This window comes from Papio anubis, chromosome X, assembly GCF_008728515.1.
Source record: "Papio anubis isolate 15944 chromosome X, Panubis1.0, whole genome shotgun sequence".
Taxonomy (NCBI): domain Eukaryota; kingdom Metazoa; phylum Chordata; class Mammalia; order Primates; family Cercopithecidae; genus Papio; species Papio anubis.
Window position 1 is genome coordinate 71,185,616 of NC_044996.1, and position 14,433 is coordinate 71,200,048.

Genomic DNA, 14,433 nt, shown 5'->3' on the forward strand with positions numbered 1-14,433 from the left:
CTTAGTCACTTCAAATTGAAGTATCTCACTATCTTCAATTGTAGGGTTCCATCAGGATATTTGCTCAAAACTTTCTAACTTATGTATTAAAACAAACAGGGCATCAATCTTAAAGGAAAACTTTAGTACAGCAAACTGAAAAGTGCCTTTCTGAAGTAAATAATCACCACTCCATTCATGTTACAAAGAAGTACTCACTTTACACTGTTTTAGCATTATTTAAAAGTGTTGTAATATTATAATAAAGCAAGGATTTATTTTGGTATTATGAAGTAGAATTTTGATAACAGGTTCATATGAACTGTAATTACTACAGTAGATAAATTTCTAATTACCCATGATTAAAAAACTGAAATAAAATACAAATACCATAAACATCTGCCATTTGCATGGTCTTCAACAATAGAGTCCAACAAAGATGGGAACAATAGACACTGGAGACTACAGAGGAGGGAGGGAGGAAGGCAAAGGTTGTAAAATTACCTATTGGGTACTACACTCACTACCAGGGTGAGAAGTTCAATGGTACCCCAAACCCTGCACAGTATACCCATGTATTAAACCTGCACATGTACCCTTGGAATCTAAAATAAAAGTTGAAATCTAAAAAAAAAAAAAAAAAATGGAATCCAATAAAGGAAATAATAGAAGACAGCAGCCATTTCTAAGGCTCTTGGAAACTTAAGACTTAACAAAGAGAGGTGCAGTTATTCTTACTTGAATAGAAATTCTGAAAGCAGTTTCTTCTTGAATCTACTTTTGAAGGAGGGGTAGAGGAAGGAGAAACCAAAGGATAAATAACAGTATTGAAACTGTATGACTCCCAAAGCAAAACTAACTGCCTGATCTGTTCAGTCTCGTTAGGGGTTTAACTAAAGGCATTAAGCTGGACTTTACAATTATTGGATTGAGTTGAGACTCTGAGCAATTCAAATTTTACTTTGAAGTATTAGACAATATGTATGGAAAATAATAAAGCAAGAGGCTCATAAAATGAAGTCCAAAGGCAATATAAAAGTTGTTCTTTTTTTCAACCTAAACTTGTTCAAAAAATGTAAGTTTAAATTTTCTGATATTCCAAAATTGCATAAACACATCCACACACGGTGGACAGAGAAGACAAAGTTCAAATATCAAGGTTCTTGTGATTTAACATAACCTCCAGTTCTATTCCACATCCTCTCAGGTGTAAATAAACAAGCCAAAAAATAAAAAACACACAACAACCTGGATTAGCTCTGCTCTGCAGCTCAAGAAGAAGGAAGGGGTTCCTAGCCCTGAGCCCACACATCTGTTCTCGCCACTGTCTGCCTTTCTCTTGAGTTGTGAAAAGCAGAAGTACTTTCATTTATCACGAATATGCACTCATCTTGCACCCCAGTTTATCATATTCTCCCGACAGCTGCTGAAAATTTGTTATTCTAAATTAAGAGTAAGTGAATCCATGAAGGAGAAAGTCCTATCATTTGAAGCAGCAGCCACTCAGCCTGCCACTACACAAGAAGCAACTGAGTTCTCAATATATTTGAAGCAGTGAGGGAACTTTAAAAGTAAAATATTTTGAAAAAATAGAAAAAGTCAAAATAAGGGACAATATGGGGGGGGAGACTGAATCTCTTGTCACATTAAGTTAAAAAAAATTTACGTCATTGTTCCCAACTTCCCCTCCCAGTTTGTCTAGTTCTAACAGGCCTTTAAGCTCAAGTTAACCACTCTCATCTACACACTCTCAAAATAACTCTATTACCAGGGTCTCACTCACCCAGAATAATCACAATGCCTCAGTAGGCCTCCACTCAAACCCCACCAGTTACAGCACGTGTACCCCCATCATTTACAGAAGTGCACTCCTCCTTGCCTCAGTACTTAGGGCGTATTCATCAAATGTCTCACTCTTGAAACTCACCAGTGTGCGATTTTACTTGACTTCACGTAACCCTAAAGACCATATAGCACCAACTCCCATCTCCCAAAACTTGGTAGCTTTCGTTTTCCTTCAAAGGAGAAATGTGCCCCCCAATGTCACGAAGCAAACAAAGCTGAACTCTATGGGGGAAAAAAAAAATGAAATCGATGCAACAAAGGGAAAAAGGGGAAGAAGAGGGGTGGGGTGGGGGATGCATGAGTCTTCCGAAGGAGAAGCTGCCAGAGGAACTTCTGCATTTTAATGGTTTTGGGGCAGGAGAGGACTGGTGTGTAGGAAAACAACAAAGGTGGACTCCCCACTCTCCTTACCGCCGTAGAGCCAGAAGAAGATGCAATATATACACGGATCACCATCCTGGGAACAGCGGCTGCGGTTGTTTGGGTCCTGAAAAGGGCTGTGGAGCAGCTGCAGCAATGGCTGGAATCCAGCTAGGGGCTGAAACAGCGGTTGGCAGAGAAGGGTGGGGGAAGGTGGAAGGGGAACTCGCCAGAGCCCCGCCTCCGCCTTTAGCAGCTTCCACCGGGCTCTCTAAGCGCTGCAGTTCCAGCCCAAAACCCCGGAAGGAACAGGCTGTTTGCATCAATTCTATTTTTTTTTTTAATAGGGAATCTCGAATAGCACCGCGAGATCTGTTGAAACATTGATTTTTGACGATTCCTTCCCTGAGAAGAGGGCGAGGAGAAGAAGAAAGAAAAAGGAGAACTGAATTGAATTAGATTAGCATGAAAGACCTTTTCACGCGGAGACTAAAAGTGCTGCGCATAACTTCCTGCTCAGAAATGTATGCAAATAAGAAGACAGATCCTGAAAGAGCAAGCTGTATGTTGAAAACCCATGTTCTCAAAGCCTTGCGCATTTTGAGATTCCTATTATGTAGTGATTTTTCTGATCTTAGCTCGTTGTAGGAATTAGGAACTAAAGTACTGAGCAATGCCACAGAGTTTTGAAGGAAAGTTTCAGGTTTCCTTAAGCCCAGAAATGGCAGGATTGGTTTTCTTTTTGAATTTTGTGTTTTGTTAATTAGGGAACCCTGCTTCCGTGGGAATTTGCAGGAGGCCTGATTGGCAAGTTTAAGAATGAAGGAAAAAATTACAAAGAAAAAATTGAAAATATTGTGTAAAACGATGGATAATTTTAGTTTTGTTTTGCTTTTTAACTGACTGAAGTAAGGTATTTGGGAGAACATATTGCAGATGTTGAAATGGTGAAGAGAGAGAGTAGATGGTTATTTGTAGCTCTAAGGAAATGAGCAAACAGTTGATAATGTCCAGAGACAGACTATATACTTCAAAGTATAGTTTTAGGTTCCCAGATCATGTTAAATGAACAGAAAAAAAAGGAATTTGCAAGATGAATGAGAATGGAGAGAAGGAGTGAGTCGCTTGTCCTACTTCTTTACCTTTGCTGTTTTTCCACTGTCTCCAGTCTATGGTTTGCTATCTTTGTCTAGGCTCAGTAATTACAATAGATTTGTAACTGTTCCCTACCCACAGGTTTTTGCTTCTCCAATCTGTCTTAAATACTAATTCCAAATTGATCTCTTTACATGTTGTCTTTAAAACAACCTCAAGAGGTAGGTGCTATTACATTAATTTTACAGATGAAGAAACTGAAACTCAGAAAAATAATTTTCCTAAAATCATATAGTTAGTAAATTCCAGAGTCAGGACTAGAATCAGGTCCAACCAACTCCAGAGGCCACTTTCTTATTATTAATATTGTTTTAATTATACTTTAAATTATATGGTACATGTGCACAACGTGCAGGTTTGTTACATACGTATACATGTGCCATATTGGTTTTCTGCACTCATCAACTCCTCATTTACATTAGGTATTTCCCCTAATGCTGTCACTACCCTAGCTCCTCACCCCTTGACTGGCCCCAGCATGTGATGTTCCCTGTCCTATGTCCATGGGTTCTCAGTGTTCAACTCCCACCTATGAGTGAGAACATGCAGTGTTTGGTTTTCTGTCCTTGTGATAGTTTGCTTAGAATGATGGTTTCCAGCTTCATCCATGTCACTGCAAAGGACATGAACTCATCCTTTTTTATGGCTGCATAGTATTCCATGGTGTGTATGTGCCACCTTTTCTTAATCCAATCTATCACTGGGATATTTGAGTTGGTTCCAAGTCTTGCTATTGTGAATAGTGCTATAATAACCATACATGTGCATTTGTCTTTATTGTAGAAAGATTTATAATCCTTTGGGTATATGCCCAGTAATGGGATTGCTGGGTCAAATGATATTTCTAGTTCTAGATCATTGAGGGATTGCCACACTGTCTTCCACAATGGTTGAACTAATTTACACTCCCACCAACAGTGTAAAAGTGTTCCTATTTCTCCAAACCCTCTCCAGCATCTGTTGTTTCCTGACTTTTTAATGATTGTCATTCTAACTAGCATGAGATGGTATCTCATTGTGGTTTTGATTTGCATTTCTCTCATGACCAGTGATGATGAGCATTTTTTCTTGTGTCTTTTGGCTGCATAAATGTCTTCTTTTGAGAAGTGTCTGTTCATATCCTTTGCCCACTTTTTGATGGGGTGTTTTTTTTTTTTTTTCTTGTAAATTTGTTTAAGTTCTTTGTAGATTCTGGATATTAGCCATTTGTCAGATGGGTAGATTGCAAAACTTTTCTCCCATTCTGTAGGTTGCCTGTTCACTCTGATGATAGTTTCTTTTGTTGTGCAGAAGTTCTTTAGTTTAATTAGATCTCATTTGTCTATTTTGGCTTCTGTTGCCATTGCTTCTGGTGTTTTAGTCATGAAATCTTTGCCCATGCCTGTGTCCTGAATGGTATTGCCTAGGTCTTCTTCTAGGGTTTTTATGGCGTTAGGTCTTTCATTTAAATCTTTAATCCATCTTGAGTCAATTTTTGTATATGGCATAAGGAAGGGATCCAGTTTCAGCTTTCTACATATTGCTAGCCAGTTTTCCCAGCACCATTTATTAAGCAGGGAGTCCTTTCCCCATTGCTTGTTTTTGTCAGGTTTGTCAAAGATCAGATGGTTGTAGATGTGTGGTATTATTTCTGAGGGCTCTGTTCTGTTCCATTGGTCTATATCTCTGCTTTGGGACCAGTACCATGCTGTTTTGGTTACTGTAGCTTTGTAGTATAGCTAGAAGTCAGGTAGCATGATGCCTCCAGCTTTGTTCTTTTGGCTTAGGATTGTCTTGGCAATGCAGGCTCTTTTTTTGGTTCCATATAACTTTAAAGTGGTTTTTTCCATTTCTGTGAAGAAACTCAATGGTAGCTTGATGGGGATAGCATTGAATCTATAGATTACTTTGGGCAGTATGGCCATTTTCACGGTATTGATTCTTCCTATCCATGAGCATGGAATGTTCTTCCATTTGTTTGTGTCCTCTTTTATTTCATTGAGCAGTGATTTGTAGTTCTCTTTGAAGAGGTCTTTGACATCCCTTGTAAGTTGGATTCCTAGGTATTTTATTCTCTTTGAAGCTATTGTGAATGGGAGTTCACTCATGATTTGGTTCTCTGTCTGTTATTGGTGTATAGAAATGCTTGCGATTTTCACACATTGATTTTATACCCTGAGACTTTGCTAAAATTCCTTATCAGCTTAAGGAGATTTTGGGCTGAGACAATGGGGTTTTCTAAGTAAACAATCATGTCATCTGCAAACAGGGACCATTTGACTTCCTCTTTTCCTAATTGAATACCCTTTATTTCTTTCTCTTGCCTGATTTCCCTTGCCAGAACTTCCAACAGTATGCTGAATAGGAGTGGTGAGAGAGGGCATCCTTGTCTTGTGCCGGTTTTCAAGGGAATCATCCCAGTTATTGCCCATTTAGTATGATATTGCCTGTGGGTTTGTCATAAATAGCTCTCATTATTTTGAGATATGTTCCATCAATACCTAGTTTATTGAGAGTTTTTAGCATGAGGGGCTGTTAAATTTTGTCAAAGGCCTTTTCTGCATCTATTCAGATAATCGTGTGGTTTTTGTCATTGGTTCTGTTTATGTGATGGATTACATTAATTGATTTGCATATATTGAACCAGCCTTGCATCCCAGGGATGAAGCCAACTTGATTATGGTGGATAAGCTTTTTGATGTGCCACTGGATTAGGTTTGCCAGTATCATCGGAGATATTGACCTAAAATTATCTTTTTGTTGTTGTTGTGTCTCTGTCAGGCTTTGGTATCAGGATGCTGCTAGCCTCCAGAGGCCACCTTCTTACCTATTACTGTTAACTCACTGCCAGGAAGAAGGAAAGTACTAAAAAAAAAGTTAGCTAGTTTTTCATCCTAAAACACCACTTTCTTGTATCACTGAAGATGATGTAGGCAGAAATACTTAAATTAGCTCTCCATTAACCATCAAACTAAACCTAAATTATGTTGCTAAACAGTTTTCGCCATAATCTAGGCCCACACTATTCATACAATCTTACTTATTGCTCTCTTAAACTAACTTCCCTAGGTATGCAATCATTGTTGGCTACCCGCTGCAATTATCATGCTTATGGTCACTCTCATGCCTTTGCTCTTCCTGTTTCTTTCTTCGCCTTCTCCCCACATTCTCCTAACCTTTTCTGCCCTCTCAACTTATCCAACTCTTGCCTTTTCTAGACACAACTCAAAATCGTTATACAAATAATCAGGTAAAAGTAAGTCAGCATGATCTAGTCACCCTCCTCATTGCCAACATCAGGGCTTCTGTTATTGCATTTTTGGCCTATTCAACAGGAGACTCTTTCTTCTGTTTTTTTTTTTTTTTTTTTTTTTTTAATTTTGCAAAATGAACATAATTTTTCTTATACTGTCGTAGTACGACCTCCCTTTCCCTTCTCAAGTGGACACTGCTATGCTCTCACCCGTCACTCAGAACTAAGAGTCTCCAGGTGAGTAATTTTCATTCGCCACACCAAAAGTAGCTGAATTTTCTTGATCAGCAAATGCCCCCTCAGCAGAAGCACTCTTTATCATCACTGAGCTCTTTGGAGTTGTAATTCACCCTCTTTTCTTGCCCTGATAATTCCTCACTTTCCTCTTGAGGTCTTTGATATTTTTCATGTATTATAAAATATCTTCCAACATTTTAAATTCCCTTTATCAAGAGAGTTGTTCCAGATCACCTAGTCCCCACCATTTCCAGAAGCAGAAATTTTGCCTACTTTTAAACTTTTGAAAAAATTAAAATATTATTTACCTACAAAACACTACAAAATTACAATGTAGAAATGTTTAATGAACTATCTGAAAAACATTATCATGTCAACTTCATTGAATATTAAGTTTACTATTTGTAAAAATTTCATTTCATTTGAAAACAATTTGGAGTTTACATTTTTATCTCACATAAGCAGAATTCCTGTTTCTGCAGAGAAATCACTGTCAAGTATATTTTAATGAATTGTTTGTGGCTGACAATTTTTAAATTTTAAAACAAAGTTATACAAATCTTAGAATATGTTTGCTTAATATTTATATTTAAGAAGGATTATAGGTACATTTGCATTTTTATGTTTGATACACTGTGAAGTGGTGTGTATTAGTCTGTTTTCACACTGCCATAAAGAAATACCAAAGACTGGGTAATTTATAAAGGAAAGAGGTCTAATTGACTCACAGTTCTGCATAGCTGGGGAGGCCTCAGAAAACTTACAATCATGGTGGAAGGCAAAGGGGAAGCAAGCTTGGACCTTCTCACATGGCAGCAGGAGAGAGAAGAGGGAGGAGCAAGGGGAGAAGAGCTCCTTATAAAACCATGAGATCAGCCGGGCATGGTGGCTCATGCCGGTAATCCCAGCACTTTGGGACGCTGAGATGGGCAGATCATGAGGTCAGGAGATCGAGACCATCTTGGCCAAAAAGGTGAAACCCCGTCTCTACTAACAATACAAAAATTAGCCCGGCGTGGTGGTGGCCGCCTGTAATCCCAGCTACCCAGAAAGCTGAGGTGGGAGAATTGCTTGAAACCGGGAGGCAGAGGTTGCAGTGAGCAGAGAGCGCGCCACTGAACTCCATCCTGGGGACACAGGTACACTCAAAAAAAAAAAAAAAAAAACCAAAAAAACAAACAAACAAACAAACAAAAAAAACATGAAATCTCATGAGAACTCTTTCACTATCACTAGACCAGCATGGGGGAAACCACCCCCATGATCCAGTCATCTCCCACCTGGTCTCTCCCTAGACGTGTGGGGATTATGGGGATTACAATTCAAGATGAAATTTGGATGGGGACACAAAGCATAACCAAATCTTCATGTTTCCAAAATAAGAATGCCTGGAGTCTTGGTGGTCTTCAAAGAACCTTGATTTTTGGAAGAACCACCAACATCACTCAATGATGCCCTGGTGCCCACCTTCCTGCCTGTTCTGGCAGATGGGAGATCAGTAATATAACATTTTTTCTCTATTAACACACAACACATTAACATATAAATATGTAAATCACATACAAAATTACCACACATTGGAAGATATACTGTTGTTCTCCTCAAGTACCAGCAGAAGGGGAGTATAGGCAGAGGATATAGGGTAGGTTAAGTAACAGAGTGTTATGCTTAAGAATTCTTAGGCTGTCTCAGTCACCTGCTATGTAGCGATGGGCATCAGCAGGAAGCAACTTTTACTCCTTACCAGAGGGAGTCCTGGAAGTATTGTGTTTAGAGGTCTGATCTCACCCCAGATGGTACGTTCATAATTAGAGTCACTAGAGGGCGCCACTCACCTATAGAAAATAAATGTGCACGGCTTTGAAAAGCCAGACTTAGAGATGTAACTTTAGGTGGGAACTGAACAATGAGATCACTTGGACTCGGGAAGGGGAACATCACACACCGGGGCCTATCACGGGGAGGGGGGAGGGGGGAGGGATTGCATTGGGAGTGATACCTGATGTAAATGACGAGTTGATGGGTGCTGACGAGTTGACGGGTGCAGCACAGCAACATGGCACAAGTATACATATGTAACAAACCTGCACGTTATGCACATGCACCCTAGAACTTAAAGTATAATAATAATAAAAAATAAATAAATAAATAAATAAATAAATAGAAAAAAAAAGAGAGATGTAACTTTTATTAGCTCTTTACAGAATTCCAACGGAGGGATAGAATGTCATTTCATGCGTTCTTCCTGAGCAGTAACAGTAAATGGTCTCAAGGAACAATAAGGCTCTACTCAAGAGCAACAGCTATTTCCAAAACCTTTTGATAGTTTGAGTAAGGGTTACTGCCCCACTCTTCCCTTAGGTATCACTGACTCCAGAGGAGAAGCCAGTAAATGTGGTTATCATTAGAAAGAGACAAGATAGGATAGGGTGGAATTTTAAACCCCTTAAAACCTCAGAAGTCAGTCTCACCCTCTGTGATGGTTAATATTGAGTGTCAACTTGATTGGATTGAGGATGCAAAGTATTGTTCCTGGGTGTGTCTGTGAGGATGTTGCCAAAGGAGATTAACATGTGAGTCAGTGGACTGGGAGATGCTGACCCACGCTCAGTCTGGGTGGGTACCATCTAATCAGCTTCCAGCACTGCTAGGATAAAAGCAGGCAAAGGAACGTGGAAGGACTAGACTGGCTTAGACTCCCAGCCCACATCTTTCTCCCTTACTAGATGCTTCCTGCCTGTGAACATCGGAATCCAAGTTCTTCAGCTTTGGGACTCTTGGACCTTCAACCACAGACTGAAGGCTGCACTGTCGGCTTCCCTATTTTTGAGGTTTTGGGACTTGGACTGGCTTTCTTGCTCCTCAGTTTGCAGACGGCCTAATGTGGGACTTCACCTTCTGATCGTGTGAGTCAATACTTCTTAATAAATTCCCCTTTATATATACACCTATCCTATTAGTTCTGTCTCTCTAGAAAACCCTAATATGCTCTCTATCTTCCCCCCACATCCTACCAGTAATAACTCCATAGAGTGGTTGTCCAGAAATTACTTATGAACACCTCCAGTTACAGTGAGCTGAAAATTCCAGAGGCATTTCCATTCTGCTTTTAGTCAGCTTAAAACATTAGAAAATTATTTTCTGAGATTAAGCTGAGATCTGTTTCCTTTCATGTTTCTTTGATTCTAATACTTACCCATCATAAACTCATCTTTATCCTTGTAATATGAAGCCTTCTCTTCTCCAACTTAATATTTCCTGTTTCTCTAACCATTTTTCATATGTTGTGATCTCTAGAGATGTCTCTAAATATGTTTCAGTTTGTCTGTTTCTCTTTTCTACAAAAGGTCGTCCCAGAATTGAATGTCATAATTCAAGTATGGTATGACTAGCATTGTATAAATTAGCATAGGGTCCTCATTCTGGACACTGTGTTTCTCTTTTAGCCCTTTTATTTTCCAAGGAATAGTATTTCATTGTGGTTTTAATTTACATTTCCCTGATTACTAAGAAGCTGTGCATCTTTTCATATATTTATTGCCATTGATATATTTTTTTTGTGGAATATCTGTTAAGAATTTTTTTCCATTTTTCTATTTTTTTTGTCTTTGTCTCTATTCCTAATAGGAGCCTTTTGTCCCTTATGTGTTGCAAGTAACTTTTATCCTTAGGCTAGCTTTTTTTAAACATTTTTAATTAGTCACATGTAAAATATTTTTCTTGATGGTTAATGCTTTTCTGTGAGTTTTTTTAAGAAATCTTTCCAGACCCTGAGAACATGAAGATGTTATCTTACATTTATTTACAAAAGCTTTATTGTGGTGTTTTTTCCATTTAGATCTACAATCCACCTGGAATTGATTTGTGTATAAGGTTTGAGATATACGTCAAGTTTAATTTTTTTTTTCAAATAGATATCCAATTATTCTAGCATCAATAATTGAAACTACACCCTTTTCCCACTGTTTTGCAATACCACCTTTGTCAAAGATCTAATGATTATACATTCATGAGTCTGTTTCTGGTGTCTGTATGCTGTTTCATTTGTCTATTTGTCTACCTTTGTGCCATTACCACACTATATTAATTACTAGAAATTTAAATATCTTGAAATGTAACATGGCAAGTTCTTCTACTTTGGTCTTCTTCGTGAAGTGTCCTGACTATTCATTGCCCTTTATATTTCCTTTTAAAAAGGTAGAATGTTTATAACTGCTATATAGAAATACAATTGATTATAGTATGTTGACCTTGTATGAAGTAATTTTCTAAACTCATGTGTGAATATTAATAGTATAATCTGTATATTCTTTTACATTTTCTATTTACACAATTATATCAACCATAAAAAATTGCAGCTCTATTTTTTCCTTCCAATCTTATACTTTTTATTCATTTTCATTTCATTATTTCCTTTGACACCTCCAAAACACTCATTCCTTTCACCATTGTTGTGTAACAACCCCAAGACTTAGTGACATGAAGCAACCATCTTATTATACTCACAGATTCTGCAGGTCAAGAATTCAATCAGGGCACAGAGGTGACTATTTGTCTCTTCTCTACTGTAATTAGGACCTCAGCTGGAAAGCCTTGAAGGCTGGGAGTCACTTGATGGCTGCAGGCTAAAACCATTTGGAGGTTTCTTTATTTGTGTGTCTGGTGCCTATGTTGAGATGAGTCAAACATTAAGCTCAGTTGTAAATGCTGACTAGAGTGCCTGCATATGGCCTCACCACATGACTTTCTCATGGCATGGCAGCTTCGGAGAGTTGATGTTCTCATACTGCAGCTTACAGTCCAATGAACAAGGCAGAAACTAGATCATCTTTTATGACCTTATCTCGGAAGTCACATACCATCACTTCTCCAAACAGCTATAATCCAGGAACAAGAAAAAAACAAACAATTGAATGGACTCCAAAGGAACCTTTAAGGTGACTTGGATAGGCTCAAAAAGCAAGAGTTATATGTCTTTGAAAAAAGATAGCATCATCTGGAGCTTCATTATTAGTACCACATTTTCATCACAAGGTCTAGCATTCAATTGAAAATAATCTTACCTAAAAAAAATGGATGTGACTGAAAACTAAAGACTAGAAAAGCACACAAAAATTAAAAAGACATATTACTATAAAAGGAGCAGCAAAAAAAAAATTATTACTGACTGTATGTCAGAACAAATGAGAGGCAGAAGACAATGGAAACAGGGCTTCAATGTTCTAAAAGAATATAACTGTCAGCATAGAATATAACTGTGCTAAAATAATAACTGTCAGCATAGAAATCTAAAGCCAACAAAAATATCCCTTACAAACTAGTGTGAAATAAAGACACTTTCAGATAAACAAAAGAGAATTATTCACCAGAAGTTTCACACTAATTGAAATGCTAAAGGATGTATTTCAGGTAAAATAAAAGATTATAGCCAAGAGACACAGCAAGAGGTGAAGAACGACACAAATGTCAAATATCTGAGTAAATCTGAATGAGCAATGTGTGAAACAATAATAATGTGTCTTGTGAGTTTAAAATATGTACAGAACTAAAAAACATAAGAAAATTTTAAAAGTGTATATATAATTAAAAACCTTCTCACAAAGTAAACTATAGGCCCAGATTGTTTCATTGGCAAAATTTACCAAACATTTAAGGAATAAATAATGCCAATTTTACCCATATTCTTCAATATAATAGATTTAAAAAGATATTTCTCAATATTTCAAGGGCAGCTTATTGTTCATTCCAAAGCTTGATGAGTACATTTCAATAAAAGAAATTCACAGGCCTATCTCATCTCTTGAAAAATAGAAGCAAAGTTGCTAAACTAAGTAGTATCAAACCAAATCCAGTAGCATATAAAAAGGATAGTACTTTATGACCAAGTTGGATTATTCTAACTGTTAAGCAGAACATTCGGCATCACTTACTAATCCCTGGAATTGACTCTAATAGCATATGCCCATTGCATTGCTTTATCAGAGTCACAAAGAACATAATGCAGTCAAGCCCTGGATAAAACAACACTTTACTTACATAGAAAAAAGACAGAGCAAAATCAGCTTCAATGGTGTGTGTTGGTACCCCCCATGGCCAGCCAGTACCCCCTAGCAACAAACACAAAGCAATTGGATAAGCATACCCTTCTTGTGCCTTAGAAGAAGGACCCTTATCCACACCCACCCCAACCCAGTCTGAAAGACAGAAAGCTAGGACATGCCTGAGAGCCATTGATGCATACACATAGTAAAACAAAAGAACACTTAGTAAGTCTGAAACAGAAAAATATTTCCAGCCTGGAACAGGGTTTGTAGGCTGCTTATCTCTTGCTAAGGACATGTTTTAGTCCCAACACCTATTTTAAATGGCCAAGTGGGGGTCAAAAGACTGCATGCACAAGACTGCCTTTCCCAACACTAAGAATTCATGGTTGGTTCAACATTTGAAAAGCAATCAATGTAATATGCCTCATTAACTTAAGAAAGAAGAAAGATCACATGATCATCTCAATAGATGAAAAAAAGTAATGTGATAAATTCAACTTCCTTTCATGATTAAAAAATTAGCAAACTAGAAATAAAAAGGAGCCTCTTTAATCTGTTAAAACATGTATATAAAAAGCTAAAGCAAACACTGTACTTGGTGGTGAAATGCTAAACTTCTTCCTGTGACAATGGGAATGAAATATGAATAACTGCTATTACCTCTTCTACTCAACATAGTGCTAGATATTCTAGGCAATCTGATAAAAGAAGAAAAATAAAATAAAGTTATAATTATTGGAAGGGAATAAATTTAAATGTAGCCAATTGTAAATAATATACATGTATATAGAAAATACAAAAAAACTAATAAACTATTTTAAATAATAAATGGTTTGAGCAAGATAACTGCCTGCAAAATCAATATATAAATAGAATGGTATTTGAAAATATTAGCAATAGACATGGGAAATAAAAATATTTAAATATACCATTTAAAATAACCTAAAACAATATTAAGGGAAAAGAACAGAGTTGGAGGACTGACACTACCCAATTTCAAGGCTTACTATAAAACTACAGTAATCAAGACAGTGTGGTATTGGTGAAAGAACAGACAAATAGACTAAGGGAACAGACTAGAGAGCCTATAAATAGACCTACATTAATATAGTCAAATTACCTTCAATAATGAAGGCAATTGAGCTAATGAGATAGTTCTTTTAACAAATGGTGCTGGAATAACTGGATATCTGCATGTAAAAAAAAACTGAGTCTAGACGTGAGATTTTACACCCATTGCAATAATTAACTCAAAATGGATCACTGACCTAAATTTAAAATGCAAAACTATAAAACTCCTAGAAGATACCATAGGAGAAAATCTAGGTGACCCAGAGTTTAACAATGACATTTTAGATACAACACCAAAGCCACAATCTATAAAAGAAATAATCAATAACCTTAACATCATTAAAATTAACAAATTTCTTACACAGAATATGCAAATTTGCTTAGATAGAAAGTAGATTGCTAGCTGCTAGGGGCTGGTGGTGAGGGATTGGGAAGAATAGAGGGGTTGAGAGGTGAGAACTAAAGGGTATGGGGTTTCTTTATGGAGTGGTGAGAATGTCCTAAAATTGA

General features: G+C 37.3%; 2 protein-coding genes across 3 annotated transcripts in view; one reads left to right on the top strand and one right to left on the bottom strand.

The window, feature by feature from the left end:
- The window catches only part of SH3BGRL (SH3 domain binding glutamate rich protein like), a 95,507-nt gene extending 92,966 nt beyond the window's left edge, over positions 1-2,541 (bottom strand). Inside the window, exon 1 of the mRNA XM_003917934.3 lies at positions 2,236-2,541. Within this exon, the coding sequence (XP_003917983.1) occupies positions 2,236-2,280 (45 nt within the window). The 5' untranslated portion in view covers positions 2,281-2,541. The remainder of the gene's footprint in view (positions 1-2,235) is intronic.
- A 90-nt stretch (positions 2,542-2,631) lies between these two features.
- Positions 2,632-14,433, top strand: part of HMGN5 (high mobility group nucleosome binding domain 5) — an 85,997-nt gene continuing 74,195 nt past the window's right edge. The window contains exons 1-3 of one of the 2 annotated variants that reach the window (XM_017953999.3): positions 2,632-2,746; positions 6,736-6,808; positions 9,535-9,714. The gene's annotated coding sequence lies outside the window, so the exon portion shown is untranslated. The remainder of the gene's footprint in view (positions 2,747-6,735; positions 6,809-9,534; positions 9,715-14,433) is intronic. The other variant, XM_017953998.3, reaches the window with a different exon arrangement.